This window comes from Pongo pygmaeus, chromosome 9 (genome assembly GCF_028885625.2).
Source record: "Pongo pygmaeus isolate AG05252 chromosome 9, NHGRI_mPonPyg2-v2.0_pri, whole genome shotgun sequence".
Taxonomy (NCBI): Eukaryota; Metazoa; Chordata; class Mammalia; order Primates; family Hominidae; genus Pongo; species Pongo pygmaeus.
The window spans coordinates 15295643-15316370 of NC_072382.2; the positions used below are offsets into that span (position 1 = coordinate 15295643).

Below are 20728 nucleotides of genomic sequence, written 5' to 3' on the forward strand. Positions count from 1 at the left end.
AAATTTGTTTAAGCTTCTAACAATTTGTTTAAGTTTCACCGTGCTAACACGGTGAAACCCTATCTCTACTAAAAATACAAAATATTAGCCGGGCGTGGTGGTGGGCACCTGTAGTCCCAGCTACTCGGGAGGCTGAGGCAGGAGAATAGCGTGAACCTGGGAGGCGGAGCTTGCAGTGAGCCGAGATCGTGCCACTGCACTCCAGCTTGGGCAACAGAGTGAGACTCTGTCTCAAAAAAAAAAAAAAAAAAAAAAGAAAGTGCCGCTTCAGCTCGTTTTCAGAATTTTACTTGGAAAATAGGTGGTTGAAGATCCAAAGAACATGTATGATGACACATTTTAAAACAGAAACCAGTATCATCATTAAACAGACATTCCAGGGTGACATTTAATGTTCTCTCTGAACACAAGTACCTTGGATGGATAAATGAAATTGCAGAGTGTGATGAAGATCCATCTCGCTCGACAGCACATGAAATATGCATGAGTCCTCGCCTTGATAATGTTCTTGAGATAAATATTAGCAGAGATCTAAAAGTAACCTTCAATTTTAAAACCTGAGGGTACAAATTAAATTTTAAGTAGATTTATCAATTACATTACAGTTAAATTTTTACAGAAATCAAAGAAGCATTCAAAGTTTTAAAAAGGAATAAATTTAGGTTAAAATGAACAGAAAGGCATATTTGTTTTTAAAATTAGATGATCTGTTATATGAAAAAGATACTTGCACATGCATGTTTGTAGCCGCACAATTTGCAATTACAAAATCATGGAACAAACCCAAATGCCCATCAATCAACGAGTGGATAAAGAAACTGTTATGTATATAATGGAATACTACTCAGCCATAAGAAGGAATGAATTAACACTATTCACAGTGACCTGGATGACATTGGAAACTATTATTCTAAGTGAACTAACTTAGGAATGGCAAACCAAGCATTGTATGTTCTCACTTATATGTGGGAGCTGAGCTACGAGGACGCAAAGGCATAAGAAAGATACAATGGACTCTGGGGACTCGGAAGAGTGGGAAAGGGGCAAGGGATAAAAGACTATAAATATAGTGTATACTGCTTAGGTGATGGGTGCACCAAAATTTTACAAATCACCACAGAAGAACTTACTCACGTAACCAAGCACCTCCTGTACCCCAGTAACCAATGGAAAAAAAAAGAGTCAGAGAAAGAGAAATGGGGTTATAGAACAAGAGGAATGTAAACAAATGAATCTACTTACAGAAAAACAAAAGGCTAAAGCCCATAGTAAGAATCATCTTTTCTTCAAATCAGGGCAGAGGATATACAACAAAATAGGGCTCCTGAGATCTCAGGACTATCTTAGGACTCTGATGAAAGAAGACAGGAGGGAAACAAGGGGAGACTGGCCACCCTGCCAGTCACGTGATTAATTTAGCCATGACTCCCTGAGGCAAATGTCCTCAGCCAAGGAAGCTGCTATTGCTATCATGATTTTGGTCCATAACCCACCTTGAACTAATTTTGACAATGAAAATGAATTACTTAAAAAAAAAAAAAAGAAGGAAGGAAGAGAGGAGAGAAAGGGAAGGAGGAAAGAAAACTGCACGCCTAATGATGGCATTCTTTGATATTCAATTGCTACAAAAGTAGTTCACCCTCCATTTCTGTATCCACTGGTCACAGATTGGTGTACTAGTCCATTAATCACATGTCATTCTTTGAGTGGCACTGTCTCACAGCACCTAGCACAGCTCCACATACTTTGTTCTTTTCAATAAATGGAATAAATGAAAATAAATAAATAAAAATAGATGATCTGGCCAGGCACAGTGGCCCATGCCTCTAATCCCAGCACTTTGGGAGGCCAAAACAGGAGGATCAGTGGAGCCCAGGAGTCAAGACCAACCTGGGCAACATGGCATAAATCTACCTCTACAAAAAATACAAAGATTAGTCAGTTGTGGTAGTGTGAGCATGTAGTCCCAGCTACTCAGAGACTGAGAGGTGGGAGGATTGCTTGAGCCCACCGAGCACTGTTGAGATGTTGAGGCTGCAGTGAGCCATGAGCATGCCTCTGTGCTCCAGCCCAGGCAACAGAGCAAGACCTGTCTCAAAATAAAAAAAAAAATAGATGATCTATTAAACTTGGCACACTGTGTAGGAAAGTAGGAACCCCTAGTAAGTTTTAATTTAATCTAAATCTATTGCTTCTATGATACAACATAATTATTCAAATACCACTATTTTAAAAGCAATTAAATCATTTATTGTATAATTGGGCTTATTCTTTGTTTAAATTTTGTATTTTCCCTGAATATCTTACTATTTCTATCTTCCTAAAAGTCATGGTTTCCTATGAAATGAGACAATGCCAGATTCATAGCATTGTAGTATTAGACAAAAAAAAACATAAAGATATGAAAAATTCATAAAGATATTGGCCCTTAAGAAGTCAATATAAATAATATCCACAATTAGACTGAAAGGATTTAAAAAGATAGTTAATGGTTGATGAAATGCTTTAATAAGCACATTCACTGAAATATTTTATTTTCTATATAATATTGGGTCCTAGATTTCCTTTGGCCAGTTGATGAATTTTATCTCATTCTAATGTAAACCATAATGTGTTTTTTTGTGCTTTCTTCCCAGAAGGTATGCAAATTCTAAAGTATTAGGAAAAAATAGGTAAATAATAATAAAAAGTTCTCATGATACCACTACTAGATATAGGCTCAGTTTCATGTTTGTTTAGCATCTCTAAATGTTCTCTTTGTGTAACAAAAGGATTCTTGATTTCTGAGATAAATTCTTACAATTTTTTTACATGTTGAAAAAAAAGAAGAAGAAAACCAAAGGAGAGCCTGATTAAAGAAAAAATGGCCTACACCTAAATTGGGCTTCAGAATTTGACAAGTATAGATGTATATTCAGATAATTCTATATAAGGATCATACATGAATCCTCAAAACTACAGTTTTCTCCCTCCAACCCTTGAGAAGCTTAGCACAAACTCAGGGAAAGAGCAAACTCAATGAAAGATGCTATTATTTTTGTAGAAGAATATGTAGATAGATGATTAGATAGATAGATAGATGATTAGATAGATAGATAGTCCCTTCACTTTTCTCTGGTGGAAAATGGACTGAACTTCTACAATTTCAATAATTACATTGAATTTAAAACTACTAGATGAGTGATTTTGCTGTAAATAGAGAAATAAAAACGATACTCTCTGTAGAACTGTCAACATATTCAGAGCAAGTTCTGTGTTCAATTTAACTTAGCATCCCATGGAGCAGGGTTCAGCAAACTACAGCCCACAAGCCAAATCTAGCCCACTACCTATTTTGGTAAAAAAAAAAAAAAAAGTTTATTAGAATACATGTGGCCATGCTTATTTATGTACTGCACATGTCTCCTTTCATGGAACAAGGGCAGAGCTGAGTAGTTGCAACAGAAACTTTATGATCTACAAAGCCTAAAATGCATACAGTCACATTGCACAATGATATTTTGGTCAAGAAGAGACCACATATATGACTGTGTTCCCACGAGATTATAATGGAGCTTCTCTATACGAGCGTACCCTGTTTATCTTTTTCTATGTTTACATATGTTTTGATACACAGATACCAATGTGATACAGTTGCCTGCAATATCCAGCACAGTAACATGCTGTTCAGGTTTGTATCCTAGAAGCAACAGGCTATACCATATAGCCTAGGTGTAAAATGGGCTATGCCATCTAGGTTTGTGTAAGTACACTCTATGAAGTTTGCACAAGGATGAAATTGCCTAGCAATGCGTTTCTCAGAACATATTCTGATTAGTAAGCAACTCATGACTATATTATAGAGACTTTTACAGAACAAGTTTGCCAATCCCTATCCTAGAGCTCAATATGCTTAAGAGGTTTAATTCATTGACTGACAGGCAAGGAACTATTATCTATATTACATGTTGATTTCCTATGTTCTGAAAAAGTATATTTATAAAAATCAGATTAGCCTTGCTTTACAAGGACCTTCTCTGAGGCAGCTGATTCCTGGGCTGCCCGAACAACCCAACCGAGAGAAATAGCAATTGCTCTTATCTGAGACTTGATGCCACCGTCAGTTGTAGGGTACAGAAACATACAAAAAGTCTTGCCATACGTTGGTTACAGAACACCCACTTTCCAGAGACACCGCATTAGAAAGCACATACCAATCATCAACTGTCAGTGCTTTAATTTTGACATGAAGTGAATCAAGAGTACAGTATATGTCAAAGTCTGAAAGATCCAACAAGAACACATCAGTACATTTCTGTCTTAGGAAACAGTTCAGGATCATCTTCCTAGAGAGAAAAAATATATATATACGTATATATGAGATCTAAGAGAAATCTTAGAAACAGAAGCAAGGCAGCAAAGTCAGGAGACCAGAGCCTGAGTAGCAGGAAACTGAGCAACAAGGAAGCCAACAAGGGAAAATTTGCTCTGGGCCCAATTCCTCTAGCGAAAGTCCTTTGTAAATACTAAAACTCACAACAGCAGGTAGGGAAGCTCAGTCTGGGACTCCTGCTCTAAGCCATAACAATCAAGGGGCTGAAGTAGTTCCTAAGAAGAAGGACATTTTCTAGCCATAGGCAGAAGGAAAATCAAACTCACTGGAGGAAATGGTCATGCTTAAAGCATGAAGACAGAAAAATGTAAAAGTAAACCAATAGAAAAAGACAGCATACATGCTAACCAGAGGAAAATGTGTATTAATATAGCTTCATTAGACATAATGGAAAATGGGAAGGGGCAAGTTCTAACTTACCTAAGAATGCCAACTAATAGAAGGAACGATTGAATGGGGGCAAAGGTGGGGCAGAAATCAATATTTGCAGCCACCACATTAATAATTACTTGGAACAAAAATCAGTGGATGCTAAAACTAGTAAAAATTTGACAAGAAACAGGATTTTTTTGGTTTCAATAGCTTTGGGGGTAGAAGTGATTTTTTTGTTAGATAGATGAATTAGATCGTGGTGAATTCTGAGCTTTTAGTGCACCCATGACCAAGTAGTGTACATTGTACCTAACATGTCATGTTTTATTCCTAGCACCCCTCCCAACTTCCCCCTCTTCTGAGTCTCTCAAGTCCATTATATCATTCTGCATGTCTTTGTGTACTAATAGCTTGGCTCCCACTTATAAGTGAGAACACAGGGTTTTTAGTTTGCCACTCATGTGTTACTTCACTTAGAATAATTGCCTCCAGCTCCATCCAAGTTGCTGCAAAAGACATTATGCCCTTCCTTTTAATGGCCAAGTTGTATTCCATGTTATATATATGCACCACATTTTTTTTTTACCACTCATTTGTCAGTGGGCACTTAGGTTGGTTCCACATCTTTGCAATTGTGAATCGTGTGGCTATAAGCATACATGTCTTCTTCATATAATGACTTATTTTCCTTTGGGTAGATACCAAGTAGTAAGATTGGTGGATCAAATAGATTTACTTTTAGCTCTTTAAGGAATCTCCATATTGAAGAAATAGGATATTCAAGCATCCTTCCAACAAAATACTACTTTTTGCCTCTGATAAATAACTTTCTAATAAATAACAAATAACTTTACAACATGACAGACACCACCTTAACCAAATGCTTTTATAATAGGCCTTGATATCTAGTGCTCCATTTTAAATATTGATTCATGTTATACCATTGATTCCATTCCATTGATTCATATTATACCAAATATAACATGAATCAATGGAATGTTAAAAATATTTTTTCTCATAGGTATTGATTCAAATTAAAGTAAGAAATTACTTGGCTGACCAATCAATCCTCTGGAACTAGTCAGGCTGATTAATTTTTGCATTCTGATGAGTTAGGAAGTTTGACTTCTTTTTAAATTATAAAGATGGAAGCATGATTTTGGAAACTTATCCAAATAGTGGTTGTCAGCTAAAAAAAAAAATTGTGCCACTGCACTCTAGCCTGGCGACAGAATGAGACTCCATCTCAAAAAAAAAAAAATGCAGTTCATTCGTTCAACACGCACGTTGAGCCTGTCAACAAAAACCATCTCTTTGAACAAATGTCTGAAATGTATGATTTATACTGCTTGGTTCTCCACACCCAGAAAAATCACAGCAACAAGCAGATGAACTAAAGCTAACTCCAAGAGAGCCTTCATGATACCAGATCCAAAGCAATGACCTCTCAGGATGAAGACCACAAAATGAAGCCCGCCCACTGCCTCGCGTGACTTTATAGCTCGCAATGAACTCAGGCGCTGCATATGCACACCTTCTAATGCTTTACCATGTACTCAGCCCAATTTTCTAAAAATCCTAGCCTTTCCTGATTACCTGGGCTCTAAAGTTCAAGAGAGTAGGTAAAGTAAGCATGAAAATTGTGCTCAGCGATCTGTCTCTTTTTTAGGTCTATGGTAGTGACAGAAAGGCAAATGTGTATAATTTCATGCCGTGTTTTTTGTTTTTTGTTTTAATTTTAGGATCTGTTATTGTGGAGGTAATCTGAGCAATACGAGGTGACCCCACCTGACTTACTGATGTGCCTCAACCTTCTACCCACCTTTTTTTATATTCAGCATTTCAGCAATCCATCTTATCCCTCCACCTATACACTAGTTTGGATTTTTTTGCAATTTGATAATTTATCATAAATAGCTGTAGTGACTATTATAAATGTTTGGGACTTTTTACTATCATGTGATAGTAATGCAGGCAGTTTTTATTTAAGGATACAACTCTGAAGCCAAAATTTCTTAATCATTTCTTAAACATCTGGATCTCTTTAAAAACTATTCAGAAATTCATGGTAATCTGTAAAAAAAAAACTATTACCATGTGCAGGTACTTATCTTATACACTAGTTTCTGTCTCCACTTTCCCCTACAATAAGCCCGTTTCTATTTTTCTCTTTACAGCCATACTCCTAGAAAAAGCCATTTATACTCATTCCTTTGGGTTTCTTTCTTCTCATACTTCCTTAAAGCTGATCCAACCAACTATCACCCACACCTCTCCACCAAAACTGTCTTTTATCAAAGTCATCAATGCCCCCCACATTGCTAGATCTAATGGACAACCCTTAGTTCTCATCCCACTTAACTTTTCAGCAACAGAAGATACAGCTGACAGCTCCACCTGCACTGCTCCCAGGACCCCACTCTGCCCTGGTTTTACTTCCAATTGACCTTACGGTCTTCTCTTTGGCTCATTCAAAGGTTCTGCCTTCTCTCAGCAACCTCTTAACATTGGATATGCCAAGACCCAAACCTTGGACTGATTATCTTCATTTTCCTCACTTCTTTGCTTTGAACTCATGCAATCTTACTGGCTTTAAGTATTAGTATGTACTGATGAATCCTAACGTTCTACATCCAGTCTGGACCTTCTCCCTCTGAACTCTAGACCTCTATATTCAACTACTCACTTGCTCTCTCCTCTTGGATATCTAAGCAGCATCTTAAACATGGCATTTTCAAAATAAGGTTTCCGAACCAACATCTTCCACATTTTTATCCAAGATAGTAGCATCTCCCACTTTGTAGTAGCTCATAAATCCTAAACTCTCCAGATTCCTCTAACATACTTCATATCTAGCTGTCTGCAAATCCTTAGATCAATTGACCTGAACTCTTCCTATGAAATCCATGCTACATCTAAACCAGGGTTCTCATCCTCAGTGCTATTGACTCTGGGCCCAGAAAACTCTTTGTCATCAGTGGCTGTCTTAGGCACTGTAGATGTTCAGCAGCATCCCTGGGTCTATAGAGATGCCAGTAGCACACTAACACCATCACTGTAATGAACAAAGCTGCTTCCAGATACAATCCCCAGAGGGTAAAATTGCCCCTGGCTGAGGACCATTGGCCTTGTAGTCATCACTACCTAATCCCTCTCCCTACTTCAGTCCCTGCTTCCTCTTGGTATCCATTCTCCATCCAGCAGCCAGGGTGATCCTGATCATAAAAATCCAAGTCAGATCACATCACTCCTCCATTTGGAGCTTTCCAGGGGGTTCCCATCTTATTTCAAACAAAAGCCAAGTGTGTCAATCAACTTTGAGACATGAGATGAGGTACTCCACTCATTGTTTTAGGTGTTTCAGTTGTTGTTTTAAGACCTCATCTGTATGACTTTCCCTCTCCAATCATGCTGGCCTTGTTCTGCAAACACTCAGCAACTTTACATCAGCTGTTCCCATATTCTTTTTTTTTTAAATTTTATTATTATTATACTTTAAGTTTTAGGGTACACATGCGAATGACCTTCCCTCCAGGATCTGCAGGGCTTATTCCCTCACTTCCTCCAGCTCTTTCCTCAATCATCACCTTCTAGGGATGCCTTCCCTGATGCCATATTAAGGACCACAACCCTCACCCAAGTATTCCCTATCTTCTTACTCTGCCTCTGTTCCCTAAGGTGCATTTACTCTTTCTTAAAATACCATAGAGTATGTTTTTTGTGTATACTCTGCCTCCTCTTACTAAAGTGTGAACTCCATGAGGGATTCTTTGTGGAATAAATGAATGATTAGGCACTGTTACCAGGACCAACCACAACTAAGCCTTAGCTAAGGGCATGAATCAGCAACTGAGAAGAGTTAGTAACTGTACCCTTAAAAACCTATTTCTAATGAGCATTGAAGCTTAAAATTACATACAAGTCAGTCTTGCAATAACTAGAAACAGATATATAGTAGCATAAACTTTATTCATAAATAAAACTTTGTAAAGTTAAAAGCAGTGGCAGTTCCTATTTTAAAAGGGGAATAGTGGAAGGCAGCCTGCATTTTATTTAAAATCACAATTTAGGTTTTTCAGATGGATAACAGTTGAGAGCATTAAATCCCCTTCCTGCTTCTCAGACTTTCACAAAAGAGCACATTAAATCCTCAGTCCTAAGCAATCATGGCAGAGATTCCAAATTGCCTCTCAATATCAAACTGGACAGAATGGTTGCTTCTCTTGCAATAAAGGTACTCATTTGATGAACAAGGGAGTGTAGCAGTCAGATTCTTACTGAAATGGAAGACAGTAAAATATATGTCCCAATGTAAACATTACTTCCCTACTTCTAAGAGCCTGTTATTCATAAGTAAAGCAATGTATATGTATGGAAATGAAGGAGAAGGTGTAAGTGGGAGGTAAGGGAGGAGAAGAAAGAAAGTGTATGTTCTATCCTTGAGACTGTAATTCTTAAGTGTTTAATGATTCAAGTGCGATGTATGTATAAGTGAATAAGGATACTTTTGTCCTCTAAGCTATGAAGTACATCCCAAATGTTCTAGGTATCCTGTTTATTCTCTATTAAACACAGCTCCATCCTTTTATTAATAGCCAGATATTAATATGTGTGGATTTTTCATAATATACCTTCATATGGGGCTCAAGAATGAAAAACTGTACTACCTTACATTCATTTGGTACTTTCTGGAAAAAGTTGCAACACAGACTTATGACACTTCTGAGTTCACTTTCCCAGGGATCATCAACATATCTAACCCACTTTGTAGGCTCAGTGTTAATACTCATTTATTACAATTCAGAACTTTATTGATATTTAAATTGATAGGTATTTTCTTTTTAAGTTAATTATAGTATTTCACATAATACCCAAAATGGATAGCTCTTAGTTATATGGTGTTCCCAGTTAGTAACAGATTATCAAGACCACCATGATCAATAAGATCTTCAACAAACATAGGAAATCATGAATTTGCATTCTTGAACCGGAAACATTTTAGGCACAATGCACCTTAACACAAATGTGTGCCATTTCCTTGACAATTGTATTGACTGGTATCTAGGACATACCTGGACAAAAATCATAAGATGCCAGTTTTGAAGGGTTCTTACCAAGATTGTGTTGCAGAAGTTATTGCCATGTCTTCATTCGCAATGTGTATCCTCACCTCTATCTCCCATTCATTAACATTGTCAGTTTCCCCATCTCTCATTTCAACTGCATTTAAAAGACGAAGCTGACTAAAATAAGAGCAGATAGAAAAATATCACATAGTGGTTAAGATCTACTCAGATCCTAGCATTTGCAAAGCTGAACTTGGGGCCAAATTCCTATTATTAGTAGATGTATTGATTTCTGCTTCCCGCCACCAGTCCCCAATACACCCCGCCCCAGAACATCACAGGCAGTATTTGTGGTGCTGAGAAGCAAAGACAAAAAACAGACTTCTGGGTTCACTTCTTGATTCCACCATCTACCAGCAAATGATGTTGACCGAGTAACCTAATTTCTCTGTTTCAATTTTCTCATCCTGAATTTGGCATAATAGTATCTACCACCACAGCTGGGTGCCTATAGTCCCAGCTATGTGGGAGGCTGAGGAAAGAGACTTCCTTGAACCCAGAAGTTCAAGATCAGCCTGAACAAAATAAGGAGGCTCAACCACTTAAAAATAAAAAAATAAAAAAGAATAATATCTACCTCATTGAGTTAGCAGAAGGAACAAATACATTCATACAAGCACAGTGTAGGCATATGCTAAGTGATAAATAAATGTTAGCTGCTATTATAATTATCTGTGGGAAGAGCTCTATGTAATATGGCTCTTCTGTAATTACTCAGGGAAAAAATTTCAGTTCAGGATTTTAACCAGAAAAACCTAATTGAAAAGTTGTCCAAAGTCCTGCCAAATATATCACACTTTTGCTAAGACCTAATCAAAATGGTTGTTAATTTTCTAAATATTTTTATTTTTAGTTTTTTTGGGTACATAGTAGGTAGGTAGGTAGATAGATAGATAGATATGGTAGATGAGATATTTTGATACAGGCATATAATATGAAATAAGCACTTAGACTTTCTCAAGATGTCAATTAATTAAAAAAAAAAAAAGACCCAATCTTAACCCACAAATCCTGTTTTAAGATGTCTCTCTCCCAACACTGTCAGCCCTGCATAGTACATGCTGATCTTGACAACCCGATGAGTTCAGTATCTTTTAGATTTCATTATGCTTTCTCTATTGCCTTCAGGAAACTTGCATATGGGTTCAAGTTTAAATAACTTAAATAACTTGATTTGCTTAGTGAAAACCTATCAGGTTTTCAGGGACCCTGACACTTATATCAAAAAATAAGTCATCATTTCATTTTTCAATAATATTCCTAGTATTCCTATGTTCTAGGGGACAGTTGTAACAACTTTTGAAGAATACAAGGCCAAGTGATATGGTTTGGAATCTCTGTCCCCACTCAAATCTCGTGTTCATTGTAAACCCCAATATTGGAGGTGGAACCTGGTGGGAGATGATGGGGTCATGGGGGTGGACCCTTCATGAATGGTTTAGCACAGCAGTCCCCAAACGTTTTGGCACCAGGGGCCAATTTTGTGGAAGACAATTTTTGCACCGATAGGGGGTGATGGTTTGGGGATGCAACTGTTCCACCTCAGATCATCAGGCATTAGATTCTCGTAAGGAGTGTGCAACCTAGATCCCTCGCGTGCACAGTTCACAATAGGGTTCGTGCTCCTATGAGAATCCAATGCCACCACTAATCTGACAGGAGGTACAGCTCAGGTGGTAATGCTGGCTTGCCGCTCACCTCCTTCTGTGCTGCCAGGTTCCTGACAGGCAAGGGACCACCACATGTCCATGGCTGAGGGGTTATGGACCCCTAGTTTAGCACCATCCCTTTGGTGCTGGTCTCATGATAAGAGTTCTCGGGAAATGTGGTTTTTCAAAAGTGTGTAGCACCTCCCCCGACCACTTCCTCCTGCTCCAGCCATGTGAATATGCCTGCTCCAGCTTTGCCTCCTGTAGCCTTCCGTTGCCTTCCGCCATGAGTAAAAACTCTGAGGTCTCCCCAGCCATGCTTCCTGTACAGCTTGCAGAACAATGAGCCAATTAAACTTCTTTTCTTATAAATTACCCAGTCTCTGGCATTTCTTTTCTTTTTTTTTTCGAGACGGAGTCTCGCTCTGTCACCCAGGCTGGAGTGCAATGGCAGGATTTCAGCTCACTGCAAGCTCCGCCTCCTGGGTTCACGCCATTCTGCTGCCTCAAGCTCCTGAGTAGCTGGGACTACAGGCGCCCGCCACCACGCCCAGCTAATTTTTTTTTTTTTTTTTTTTTGTATTTTTAGTAGAGATGGGGTTTCACCTTGTTAGCCAGGATGGTCTCGATCTTCTGACCTCATGATCCTCCTGCCTCAGCCTCCCAAAGTGCTGGGATTACAGGCATGAGCCACTGAGCCCAGCTGGCATTTCTTTATAGCAATGCAACAGAGGACTAAGACACCAAGGATCAAGAGATCTGTGTTCTCATTAGGGTTTGGTGTCTCCCCCACTCCCATCACTGGTTGTACCATTTAACCTTTCAGGTTTGGGATTTTCATCTGGACAGTAAATGAAGCCAGGGGCTAGGACAGGGATCTGGCATTCCATACTCACTTGTGGACAACACATGACAGAGGCATTTCAGATCGGACAGTAGAGTCTCTTGAGATATGCTTGATTTTAGTTTTAAGCAGAAGAACTTCCTGGAGAGGCTACAAGACAAAGAGAGGTTTTAAACCCATGTTTGTCTCAACTATCTCAGGAAACTTACAGGCATTTAAATAGGAATTTACAGATACATCAAGCTTTCTAAAAATGGTCACACTCTCACTAAACTATAAACAGTATCTGTTCACAGGAAACAGGACCATTTTCCAAACTGACAGATGGGTTAAAATCTGGCACAGTGCTTGTACATAAAAGGCAAGCAATACTTGTTAGTTAAAAGAGAAAGGAGCTTTGTGATTCACATTCAAGAAAGCAATTGACACCTCTTTTTGAGACACACAGTTGTAGTGATGCATTGCTTATTCAAAGCGAGCATGGGCTTTGAGATCATATGAATCACGTTTGGAATCTTGGAGCTGCCTCTATTCATCATGAATCCTTGGAAACTGTGTTTAAACAATTAAGTCTGTTTTCTTATTTCTAAAAAAAAAAAAAAAAGCAATAATTATGGTGGTAAAGAGTAATAGTGATTAAGTTATCAGCATATAGTAAATACCTAACAGGAAGAATAGCTGTTTTCAGGGGGGGTGGGGTGGAATGGAGTTAAGACAATTAATAATAAAATATTTTTCTAAGAACATTTAGCATATGGTTCTCAATATAAGGCCCAGTCTTTGACAGCATAGGAGGATATGATGATTCAGAGATACCCATATTCATTACATAATTTTAAATGTTCCCATCTCAGATATATCCTGCTCTCTTTGGATAATTTGAAAATATAAGCATAGATAAAATGAAATTAACATACTACCACCACCCAGATTATTCAGTTAACATTTGAATATTCCCTGCCCCTTCCAGTTTATATCAAGGTTGATAGTGCCCCCCTAATACCTGCTGTGGTATATTAGACCTGTAATGTGCTTCCCAGATCCCCTAAGGGTTTGTTGACCCAGCTGCTAGGAATGCTGTTACCAGATAGCCTTCAGCCTTCGGCTCTCACCGCCTCCAGGAATTACGTAGCTGCTGAGGGCTGTCTTACCCCTGGCCACACCCCTCTCCCAGGGTTGCCCACTTCTGATCACCTACCCAGCAGGAATATGAAGCCCTGTTCAGGGTCAGCCAAAGCTGTCTCTGAGCCTGCATCACAGCTCAGCTTTGCCCTTTGCCCAATCTTCTTTCTCCCAAAAGCACTTCTTAATAAATATTCTGCACACTCAACTCTACCTCAAATTTTGCTTTTGCTTTCTGTGTCACCCAGTCTGTGGAATTTATCTAAACCTGATCAAGTTCTATTACTTCTCTTAGCATTTTATTTGGGATAATGAAAAAAATAAGTAATATAGCAAGATTTTACTAACTTTAAAAACTTTTTAAATTAAGTCAAAATTCCAGTTATACTTTTATCAGTGATATGCTCAATGACTTAGTATACCCAAAATATCTGGTGAGTAGGGGCTAGGGCTGGGAGATTACTGAATATTTACTTTGAAAAGGCTTCTGATGCTTGATTAGTGTTACTCCCTCCTTCTGGTTGCAATTGACCAAACTTCATGAATTATAATAAATAATTAGTTAGAGAAACTGTTGAAAAACCTTGTGATACATGGAAAATACTTTCTTCCTTCAAAATGTTCAACTCTCCAGCCTGCTCCATCACTAAATGAATAATTAGTGTTTGCAATTACCACCTAACAAGAAAAAAGCATTTAGCATCTCCTTTCTTAACTGCTTCTGTCCTAAATGTGATCATTAAAGAGTCTAGCCATATTACAAATAGACACTTAATGACTTCTAGTTTGTAGGTATGTTGAAGGAACCATAAGACACTTGGGTTTTTTTGTTGTTGTTTTTTTTTTTGTACTTTAAGTTTTAGGGTACATGTGCACAATGTGCAGGTTTGTTACATATGTATACATGTGCGACGTTGGTGTGCTGCACCCATTAACTCGTCATTTAACATTAGGTATATCTCCTAATGCTGTCCCTCCCCACTCTCCCCACCCCACAACAGGCCCCATGAAGCTAGAAACCATCATTCTTAGCAAACTATTGCAAGGACAAAAAACCAAACACCGCATGTTCTCACTCATAGGTGGGAATTGAGCAATGAGAACACATGGACACAGGAAGGGGAACATCACACACTGGGACACTTGGATTTTAAGTAAGATAGCCATTTCTCTTACTTGAGTTACAATACCACAGTCATGAGGATGGTAGAAAAACTCATAGTAGACATTTGGCAAAACATGGGTTACACAGCAGCCATCTCCTAGAAACACTTCATCGGGGTTCACATACAAATTGTAAAATATCGTGGGTTTAATCCTGGCAAAGAACCAAAACTGGGTGCAGTGTACTTGAATAGCTGAAAAGCAGAAAAGAGAAACTTTCTGTTAGTATGCAATTACATAGATCAGCTCAAAAAATTTAGCATACCCTGTTAATACAAATGAAGAGATCATCCCTTACTAAAACAAAATGTCTTAAGAGGTGAACAAGTTTGCAAAACATGGTCTCTGAATTATTACTTCATCCCCTAAATATATCCACACATATACTCATCCTTCAGATACATTCTTTAGTGAATCTATATATAGGGGAAAAAAATCAATACAAAATAAGATTTCATCTAACCCTCCAAAGTCACTTATTGTAGAGCTAGAATCACAAGACTATATCTGTATTATAATGTTTATACTAAGTATAGAGCATTTTCTGTCTCCCTTGTTCAACTGAAGCTCTTTGAAGCAAGCCCTTCCATTTCTATGGAAGCAAGCAAGTTTCCATTTTTATACCCATAGTTTCATGATATATAAAGACTTGTCCAGAAAATTCAAGCTAGCAATCAGGCTTTTATAGAAACTGAGTGAAAACAGTGCTATCCTTTCCCTTCTATCTTGAAATATCTGGACATTAAGTTTTTTTACTCTGGAAATGGAAATAATTTTCTGATATAATCTGCTACTTGAATTAGGTCCCAGGGAAAGAGAATTAGAACAAACTAGAAATTATGAGACTGGGTAGGCATGAGTTTTTTTGTTTTTGTTTTTTAAAGAGTAAGTTTGGCTATTCTTCTAGACTTCACTAAAGGAAAATTTTATCAGTTGCTCTTAAGATACTAGAAGGAGCCTGAGTTCTCAAGAGATACTGAAAACTCAGCAGAGAAACCGAAGCAATATAAATCTGCAATCCTTTCACAGAAGGGGCTATACATATTGCAAATAACTATATGAAAAGATGTTTAATATCATCAGCCATTATGGAAATCCAAATTCAAATCACAATATCACTACACACCTATCACAATGGCTAAGATGAATAATAGTGAAAACACCAAATGCTGGTGAGGATGCCGAGAAACTGGGTCACTCATACATTGCTGGGACAATGTGAAATGTATCAACCACACTGGAAAACAGTTTGTCAATTTCTTTAAAAACTAAATATACAACAACCATATGACTCAACAATTAAACTCTTTGGCATTTATCCCAGGGAAATAAAAATGTATGTTCACATAAAATGTACATAAATGGGCTGGGCGAGGTGGCTCACTCCTGTAATCCCAGCACTTTAGGAAGGCGAGGTGGGTGGATCACGAGGTCAGGAGTTCAAGACCAGTCTGACCAACATGGTGAAACCCCATCTCTACAAAAAATACAAAAATTAGCCAGGCATGGTGGCATGTGCCTGTAATCCCAGCTACTCAGGAGGCTGAGGCAGGAGAATCATGTGAACCTGGGAGGCAGAGGTTGCAGTGAGCCGAGATGGCGCCACTGCACTCCAGCCTGGGCGACAAAGCTAGACTGTGTCTCAAAAAAAAAAAAAAAAAAAGTACATAAATGTTAACATAGCTTTATTTGTAATAGTCAAAAACTAAAGACAGCCCAGATGTCTTTTGGTGGGTGAATGGTTAAACAAACCATGGTACAATCATGCCATGGAATTCCACTCAGCAATAAAAAGAATCAAGTATTGATACACACAACATCTTGGATGAATCTTCAAGGAATTATGCTGAGGGAAAAAAAGCGCCAATTCCAAAAGGTTACAAACTCTGAGCCCATTTATATACCACCCTTGAAATGACAAAATTGTAGAAACGGAGAACAGATCTGTGCTTGACAAAAATTAAGGAAAGCGGAGACAGAAGGTTTGGCATGAGTGGTTCAGGAGGAAAGTAGAAATGGCTCTAAAAGTGGCATCCTGATTACAATAGAAATGTCTGTCCTTTGGCTGCATCAATATTAATATCCCAATGTAATACTGTATTATATTTCTGCAAGATGTTACCATTTGTGAAGCTGAATAAATAGTATACTTGATCTCTGTATTATTTCTTACACTGCATGTGAATCTACAATTACCTAAAAATAAGACTTTCCTTAAATGTAAAAGCCCCAGTTATTCATATCCAGATTAGCAAAAAGTAAGACATCTGTGAGAACCAATTAGAATTAAAGAACAATTGAGCAAGAGAGTTACTTTTCAGATCTGCACCTGTGGCCTCACAGTTCCATTCCTAGATATGCACAAAAAAAAATAAACCACTCAAATACAAACATTATTTGTAACAGCCCAACACTGGAAAAATTCTATCAACATAAGAACAGAAACAATTTACAATGCATTTATTCATTGGAATGCTAAATAGTAATTAAAATAAACCAAAGCTACAAATGTAAATCTCCAAGTGATGGACAACAAAAAAGCTGTAGAATTAAATAGAAATAGAAGATAAACGCCTGCAAAACATATTTACAGATCCACAAATTTGACGTAAAATTGTAAAACACACAGGAAAATGAATAATTACCAAACTCACATATGGGCAAAGAGGGAAGAGAATAGGATCAGGAATGACCACAGGGACTTCAACTCTACCTGAACTTTTACTTCTATTAGAAAATAAAATGTAAGCAAATGTAGCAAATTATGGATTTAATAAAGCTGAAGAGCAGGTCAGTGGATATTGATATGATTCCTTATAGTTACCTGCTTTTTTAAACTTAGTTATCTATTTTAAATAGTTCCTAATAAAAGAAAGCATAACAAATACACTAAGATTCTAACATGTACCCATGTCAGGTCCAGGTTGTCTTGTTGAATAGGTAGCTTGACAAGTATACACAACCTTTCACTGCAATTCTGAAATCTTAACCTTAGAAATTGATAGCCCAGGCAGGAATCAGTGGCTCACGTCTTTAATCCTAAAGCTTTGGAAGCCAAGGTGGGGATTCCTTGAGGCTAAGAATTGGAGGCTAGCCTGGGCAACATAGCAAGTCTCTACAAAGAAACTTTTTTTAATTAGCAGTTCACAGCTGCAGTGAGCTAGGATGGCACCACTGCACTCCAGCCCGGGTAACAAAGAAAGAAAGAAAACAAAAGAAAGAAGAGAAATAAAGAAGAGAAAGAGAAGAGAAAGGGAAAAAGAAAAGAAAGAGAAAGATGAGAAAGAGAAGGGGAAAGAAGAGAAAAAGAAAAAAGAGAAAAAGAAAGAAGAGAAAGAGGAAGGGAAGAGCAAGGGACGAGGAAGAGGGAACAGGAAGAGAAGAGGAAGAGAAAGGGAAGAGGAAGAGAAAGAAGAGGAAGAGAAAGGGAAGAGGAAGAGAAAGGGAAGAGGAAGAGAAAGGGAAGAGGAAGAGAAAGGGAAGAGGAAGAGAAAGGGAAGAGGAAGAGAAAGGGAAGAGGAAGAGAAAAAGAGAGAAGGAGAGAAAGAAAAGAAAACAATAATAAGCATTCAGCACAGTGGCTCATGCCTGTTATACCAGCACTTTGGGAGACCAAGGTGGGCAGATCACTTGAGGCCAGGAGTTTGAGACCAGCCTGGCCAATATGGTAAAACCCCGTCTCTACTAAAAATACAAAAATTAGCTGGATGTGGTGGTGCACATCTGCAGTGTCAGCTACTTGGGAGGCTGAGGCACAAGAATCGCATGAAACCAGGAGGCGGAGGCTGTGGTGAGCCCAGATCATACCACCGCACTCCAGCCTCGGTGAGACTCTTGTCTCAAAAAAAAGAAAGGAAGAAAAGAAGGAAAGGAGGAAGGAAGGGAAGGAAAGGCTAAGCCTTATAAGGCTTTCTTCCTGTATGTGGTAGTCCCGAGTTCCTACCACCACCCACTCCTCTGCTTTCCAGGCCACTCCACACTCTTTATATTAAACCCACTTCAAGTACTTGAGCCCCAAGAATTGATATGGTCAGAATAAGATGAAAAGGAAAGGCGAGTTGGAGAAAGACAGTCTCAGGTTAGGGCACATTCCCTAGTCTCAGTGCCGGTATGCAAGAGAAAAACATGGTATCTCAAGATTGCACAATGAAAAGAGGCACCACCCCTCCATGTGTCCTTGGCTATTATTAAGATTCAACCAGACCACAACTGTAAAGAATCCAAAGCCACATCTTTCAGCCCTCTTTAAGAAACTTCTATTCCCCAAGTCATAAGTTATACCTGACCAGTCCCCAGCACAGGTCCATATCAAGGAATGCAGATAAAAGAGCCCTTTGAACCCCAGAACGGTCTTCATTTGCCCAGATTGAAAACCAAACCTCACTCAGGAAACAGGAAGTTGGAGAGAATAGATAGCCTTATATGACAAAATGCCTGAAGCCACACACAGGTGTGGGTAATTAACTACAACTTTGGACAGCACACACGTGCCATAAATATAATTTTGTTTCATTTTCTAAGATGTTACACTTTTTTACTCAAATGTCAAAAAACAAGAGCAAAGATAAAGCAAAATGTGCATTAGAAGTACAATAGAAGACTTCACTTGTTTTAGAGTCCAAAGCATCAGATATAGTTATTTTTATGAACTAAGGTTTACTTTATTAAAACTTCCTATCATCCTATAACATCTGTCTCCACATCTGAACATGAAAGAAATAACTGGATGATAATTTAATTGTTCTGTGCATCTCAGAAGGCAAAGCCCTGAGAACATGGGAATTGAAAGATTTCATCTACTTTCACCTGTTTTCACCAACTAAACAGTGGTACTCAAACTTAATAGATATCAGAATCACCGGGAGAGCTTATTGAAGCACAGCTGAGTGTCATTTAGTTTTCTGATTCACTAAGACTGGGCTGGTACCTGAGAATTGATGTTTCTCACAAGTTCCCAGGCGATGCTCATACTGGCCACCCAGGGACTACACTTTGAGAATCCCTGGTCTACAGGGTTTTGCCTTCAGAGTGCATGCTGTGTTGATGCCCATTAGCAGTGACATTTGCTTCTCAAGCTTTAAGGAGCACACATATCACCTGAGGCTCTCTTTACAATGCAGATTCTAATTCGGAATGTCTGGGATGAAGGCTAAGATTCTGCATTTTAAGATTGCAGGGATGTTGCTCTGGAGACTACGTTGTGAGTAGCAATGCCTGTAAATAGTTACTCACATTTAGATTCCTTTCTTCAAAACAGAAGATGCCAACTTAAAAATGAGAAATTCAAAATCTTATTACCAAAACAAGCCTAAATGAATGTTTGGTTCAAATATATTCTGATTTTTTTTCGCTAATAACCAGTTATTAGAGTTTAGCAACTGTGTCCTACATTAACAGAATGTGGAAAGCAGAAGCTTACCAAAAGCAAATAGAAAAGACTATATAAATGCATTTAACTATCCTTGATATTATCTGAATTTTATCATTAAATTTAGTCTGTTCTAAAAGTTCTAAAATGCCATTAAATGATGAGCTCTTCAAAGGTTGAGACCATTCCCCTGTATTTTTGTGTGTCCTAAGTTTCACAAAATGGGTGCCCAATAAAAGATGGAAGGAGAAAGAAGAAAAAAATAGAATTAATTAGTTAGCATTTGTTCCTTTTAAAAATTTTTGTTTGTTTGTTTTGGTTTTGGCTTTTTTGAGATGGGGTTTAGCTCTTGTCACCCAGGCTAGAGTGCAATGGCACGATCTCAGCTCCCTGCACTCTCTGCCTCTTGGATTCCAGTGATTCTCCTGCTCAGACTCCCAAGCAGCTAGGATTACAGGTGCCCGCCACTACGGCCAGCTAATTTTTGGATTTTTAGTAGAGATGCAGTTTCGCCAAGTTGGCCATGCTGGTCTTGAGCTCCTGACCTCAAGTGATCTGCCTGCCTCGGCCTCCCAAAGTGCTGGGATTACTGGTGTGAGCCACTGTGCCTGGCCTCTTTTTAAGTTTTTGAAATGTTTACATCTCACTTGTGTTAAATACACAAATATATTTTAATTTTAATAATTATGCTTTTTAAATTTAACGTGTATT

General features: G+C 38.3%; 1 protein-coding gene across 1 annotated transcript; it reads right to left on the reverse strand.

Moving 5' to 3' along the window:
• Positions 1 to 273: 273 nt before the first annotated feature.
• On the reverse strand, positions 274 to 19029 carry OOSP1 (oocyte secreted protein 1). The gene is made up of 5 exons (XM_054439861.2): positions 18931 to 19029; positions 14662 to 14843; positions 12416 to 12513; positions 9859 to 9987; positions 274 to 557 (listed from the first exon to the last, which is right to left on the reverse strand). The coding sequence occupies exons 1-5, from the start codon at positions 19004 to 19006 to the stop codon at positions 551 to 553; spliced, it is 492 nt and encodes a 163-aa protein (XP_054295836.2). The 5' UTR covers positions 19007 to 19029; the 3' UTR covers positions 274 to 550.
• Between the last annotated feature and the right edge of the window lie 1699 nt (positions 19030 to 20728).

Coding starts and splice junctions, on each gene's coding strand:
- OOSP1 (XM_054439861.2), bottom strand. CDS start 19,006: ATGAAGACCGTTCTGGGGTTCAAAGGGCTCTTTTATCTGCATTCCTTG. Junction 12,514..14,661: donor ACTGTGGTATTGTAACTCAA/GTAAGAGAAATG, acceptor TTTGTCTTGTAG/CCTCTCCAGGAAGTTCTTCT. Junction 9,988..12,415: donor CTGTCATGTGTTGTCCACAA/GTGAGTATGGAA, acceptor CTCTTATTTTAG/TCAGCTTCGTCTTTTAAATG.